At 39.4% G+C, this 5,000-nt stretch overlaps 2 protein-coding genes across 2 annotated transcripts in view; one reads left to right on the forward strand and one right to left on the reverse strand.

Annotated features, from left to right (window-relative positions):
- Positions 1-5,000, forward strand: part of LOC138022879 (receptor-type tyrosine-protein phosphatase delta-like) — a 282,480-nt gene that overhangs the window by 233,550 nt on the left and 43,930 nt on the right. The window lies entirely within an intron of this gene.
- LOC138022881 (uncharacterized) overlaps positions 1-5,000 on the reverse strand; it is a 63,818-nt gene that overhangs the window by 28,098 nt on the left and 30,720 nt on the right. Inside the window, exons 7-9 of the mRNA XM_068869882.1 lie at positions 3,266-3,457; positions 1,532-1,842; positions 301-442 (exon numbers count right to left, since the gene is read on the reverse strand). Coding sequence (XP_068725983.1) covers positions 301-442; positions 1,532-1,842; positions 3,266-3,457 — 645 coding nt within the window. The remainder of the gene's footprint in view (positions 1-300; positions 443-1,531; positions 1,843-3,265; positions 3,458-5,000) is intronic.

The following is a 5,000-nucleotide window of genomic DNA, read 5'->3' on the forward strand; positions in this document are numbered from 1 at the left end:
CAGCAATTTTGTGATGGCTTTCTTGTTAGCCAGTTTCCTTCGACTGGAGCAGAAGGTATTTCTCACACTTCTCCAGGTAAAATGTTACAATTATTTTTGGTGGAGAAGCAGCATTGTAAGACGGTATAGGGTGCGCAATAGAGATATCTTGTTCGTTAACTGAAACATCAATAGCTTATTAGTTAGTTAGGTAACCATGAAAAAAAGCACGAAAACCTTGAGGTTGTTAAAACCACCTCTCGAACAGATTCATTCCTTATAAGGTTTTATTTCTTGTTTGCATATAATTGAAATGTGTACCTTGCATGGATCCGTAAACTTCCACTCTTAGTGCTTTTCTATTGTTGAATGCCACAGGGTAGAAACGAATGAATTTGACAGCAGGTGGACTGTAAACACCACTTTTAACAATGAAGTTCCGGCCACTGTTCCCTGAAAATATCTAAGGTAGGTAAGAAATGTGAGACCTTAAATTTTGCAGGGCGCTCTATTCCCTATTCCTTCAACAAACCGTAAATATTTTGTTTGAATTTAAATAATATATTTGTGTTTTCCAAAAAAACCTTCAACTCCCTCACAGCAAGCACTATGTAAGGTGTACAAGTAACAGCTTGTGGTAAGTATTTTCATGTGAAGATGTCTTCTTATCGCAGAGCAAAGAAAATTGAACTATACTGCATAAAATTATACTGCATTTTACAAAAAGGTTGATTACATCCAGGTGCATCCATGTAGGGTACTCTGGAGACCCACAGTGTAATTCCACTTTCTTTGCCAGGTACATGTAGGTGTGGACAACCAGATTGTTAGCCTTGATTTAAAATTAATTTGCACTCAAAAGCTCATTAACAAAACTTCTCTAACTGCCACTTACAGTGCCTATTAAATCCTTCCTAACCATACCAATTAACTTTAAGTCTTTAGTTAATAAAACCCTTAAGCAACCATGTCCCTGGTCATTAGCTTCACTTTTAGTTTGTTTGTGTTTCCCTATGATGACTGACACTTTCAAGATTACATGTATGGACCAGCTGATTTGTTTCCCATTGCTATAAACTAGGCAGGTGTATGTTCAGTGTAGTTCAGACTGATAAAGGAGAGCTTATAAGTATGTCTGCAAGTTGTGTAGGCATTGTACTATAATGATGCTTGGGGAACTGGACTTACAATTTTGTGATTTCAGGTTCAAGTCTGGCTCTCACTAGCAGCTAGTCTAAGAGTTGTTAACTCCCTAGTTACATGTACTAGTCTAAATAATCACTTAACTTAAATATGTTTTGTTGAATTATATTTTGTTTTACAGGAACTGAACAGACCAGAGTCAAAACATCAATAAAATTATAACAGCACTTATCAACAACATTACATTGTGATGCTGTCCATGAATCTGTAATGATGTACAATAGGTGTGTGAATGAGATGTACATTTGTAGCTTTCCAACATCAAAATTAAATCCTGGAATATCTTATGTACTAATAATACAATGTACAGTGTACATGCACACACTACATCACAAGATGTGATCAGTACCTTTACTATATCATTTTCCCGATACATCTGCCAAATGACATTATCCAAGGAGGTCTCTATCTTGTAGGTTTTTGTCCACTCATCTGCACTGGGATTTCCCTGGGTGGCCACAGCACAAACAAAGTACACAGATCCCAGATCAATCTCCAGGTAGTCATTGCTATTATTGGTACTGCTGGGTATCCAGGCACTGGCTCCATTCAAACGCCCCTTGGAAGGGAGGAAACTGCTGCCCAGAGATGAGGAAGCTGAAAATCTTTGATCATGTATAACTGTACTATTTGAGATTCCAACTGGGTTTGCTCTACAGGCTGAAATTAAATCAACAAAAAAAATATGGATGCCAGCTAGGTGCCTTTACAAATTTACAGTTTCCCTAGAGTAACTTCAATACATTACTAAATTTAACATCTTAAAACACTACCTCCCCAACAAGCCCTCGTAAAACCATTTTCTGTCCAAATCCTTGTTCATAAACACCTCTTTTGAATAAACAATATTATCCATCTTTTCAAGCACTAAAATTAAGTGTCACTAAAAAAAACAAGTGATTTTCCCAGTAAATTAGCCCAATTTGAAGCCAAGTATACTTTTTCCAACACCATCAATTCCTTGCCACTTTAACCAGAAACACTATTATGACTGCATGTTTTATGAAAACTTATTCCTGAATTAGTTCTTAATATATAAATGGTTCACTCCACAAACATTTTGAAAGTCTGTTGGTATGGACTTAATAAGTTACTAATAGTTTATGAACCCAACAACCTATAAAAACACGAATAAAATGTCATGTGCATGAACTTTAAACCCAATAATTGAAGACTCCTCAATAGATGGAAAGGTGTTATGCACCCATGAGAAGGATAGAATACAATTGCTTGTTCCATGGGCAAAAGGACAACTGAAAAAGCAGAGACCTTGGCAGGAATCAAAGGTGCGACCTCTGTAACACCAGTTGAATGCTCTACCCATTGAGCTACTCAGTGGAGAGTGTCCCACTGGTCTGCGGGCTCTACAAAGCCATGCATGTCAGTTTATACCAACACATGAAATGATGAAAACGTGTAATGTGCCTGGGCACATTACATCTTTCCATCATTTCTTGTATTTGTATAAACTGAGGCACATGACTTTGTAGTCCCTGCAGCTCAGTGCGACACATGCATTATCCATTCAGGACTCCTCATTAGAATTCTTTAACCCATTGACTCCCGGGGGTTCCCCATTGACCAGTAAAATCGTCGGGCGTTAGACAGAATAAAATACTAAGTCTGGCCGGTTTAGGCATCAAAGAGTTACACAAATGTAAGTTAAGTATGGTAATGAGGACTGGCTTGCTTTCGTTGTATTTTAATACAGTACTTTGCTCTCACATTTTGCATAATTTAATATAATATTCATGAATAATTTATATAGTGCTCATTTCCCGAGCTTACGATATTTGTAAACCACTTCTACTTAAAATTACAATATCGTGATACATATGAAACCCTAATTAAAAGCCTCTTTCAAGAGCAAAGTCTTAATCTTATTCTTAAAAGCTATGAGCAATGAAACACTTCTTACATTGAACTCCACAGGAAATATTTTTGAAGCAATAAACATGCATGTCGTGTTTTATCCTGTCTAAACCTGACTCGGCTTTGCCTTGGGGTTTAAAACTTGATAAAACACTCCTGCTCGTTTATTGAACGGTACATTAAAAAATTAACAGTATATTAATCCAATTACCTCCCACACCACTCGAAGTTTGCCGCGTGGAATAAACTTCAACCTCGCAAATTGTAAGGATTTTTCTGACTCCCGGTACCACAACAGAGACATAACGACCAACAATTGGAGGATAACAGTAAAAAGACTTGGTTTCCCCAGTATTCAGAGACAGGGTCCCACCACAGCTTGTATTTGTACTTGTGTTATTACCTGTGTAAATAAAGGTATGAGTCAAACAGGTGACAAGAGTGGAGATAACCTGCTGATGGAAGCGTGAAAGTTGTTTCTGTGCTAGTTTCAGTTGGCTTTTTGTTGTCTCCTCATCTTTTATATGTGCATCTGCATGTTCCTAAGGCTGCACACATATCTTTTCTGTCATTGAGGATGCGGCCAACCACATTTTGCTGGAGAAAAATGATAGGCTAGAGGACGACAGTGGCAAAATGACACTAATAGAGGAACAAAATGATTAACAGCAACATAGCAACATTCAAGTCCAACATGAAGAGGAAGAGAATAAGAAAATGTCCAGAAAGTACAGTTCAAGACATGACATAGTCTTTAAGCTTTGCTGGTGCTTTTATGATGCGTCTGGAATGGGTCTGCATCAGAGAGTGTGGTGGACATTTCTCTCCCAGCAGGCGGCTCACAGAAGTTACTTGATCATGAACTGGCTGCACCCTTGAAGGGAGTTTGCTGTTTACGTATCACATTTGGTGCTGCCTTATCTCGCTCAGATTGTTTGTACTGGGTGGGCTTTGTAGTCTTGACCAGGTGTTGTCTGTTGCGTCTGAAAGTTGTGCCAGCTGATTGAACTTCAAAGGATCTTTCGCCAAGCCTCTTGGTAACTTAGGCCTTGTCCCAAGACTTCTGACCAAGTGCAAATGGTTTCATGCGGACAGCATTACCAGGCTTTAGAATTGGGAGGTTGCGAGCAGTGCGGTTAAGGTATTTGCTTACCTCTCTTGGTTCGAATGAAGGTGCACAGACTCGTGAGGGTTAACTGGGTTGGCTAAGCAGGGTTCTGGTTCTTCTTCCCAAGAGTCTTTGTGCCGGGCTGCTGTCTACGCCTTGTGTGGGCACATGTCTGATGTTTAGCATGGCCAAATACTAATCTTCACCTGCCTTGATTGTTTTACAAAGCATCCGCTTTGCAACTTTCATAGCCACTTCACACTTGCCATTGCCTTGGCTGTGGTGGGGAGAGGTTGTTGTGTGCTTTATGTCCCAGCTTTCAGTAAATTTTCTGAATTTGTTGTCAGTAACCAATTGCTTAGGTATGTCGTACCTAGGCAGGTGGGCTTCCAGCTTCTTAATGGCATTTGAAGATTTGGTGTTGTACAGGCAGTCTTTTTCCCAGAAGTTGGATCTTCAACAGACAGTCACAAGATACTCCTTGTTTATGAAGGTGAATAGATTTGCTGCAATCTTTTGCCATGGACTGTATAGAAATTTGTGACTCATAAGTATCTCTTTGCAAGGGGTCTACTAAAATTCTCTGCAAGCCTCACAGGTTTGGATCCATTCTATTACTTCTTTGTTCATCCCCTCCGCAGACAGGATGCCTCGATGGCCACAGCGGATCTCCTTTTTAATTAATCTTAGGCTTTTAGGGATCACCATCCACTCTCCACGAAAGACTAAGCCATCAGTCACAACCAGTTCATCACAAATGCTAAAATAGGGCACAACAAGGAGTGGTCAATGTAACACTGACTGGTGGTCACAGCCTTCTTGGATGGTTTGCTTTAGT

This window comes from Montipora capricornis, chromosome 11 (assembly GCF_036669925.1).
Source record: "Montipora capricornis isolate CH-2021 chromosome 11, ASM3666992v2, whole genome shotgun sequence".
NCBI classification, from domain to species: domain Eukaryota; kingdom Metazoa; phylum Cnidaria; class Anthozoa; order Scleractinia; family Acroporidae; genus Montipora; species Montipora capricornis.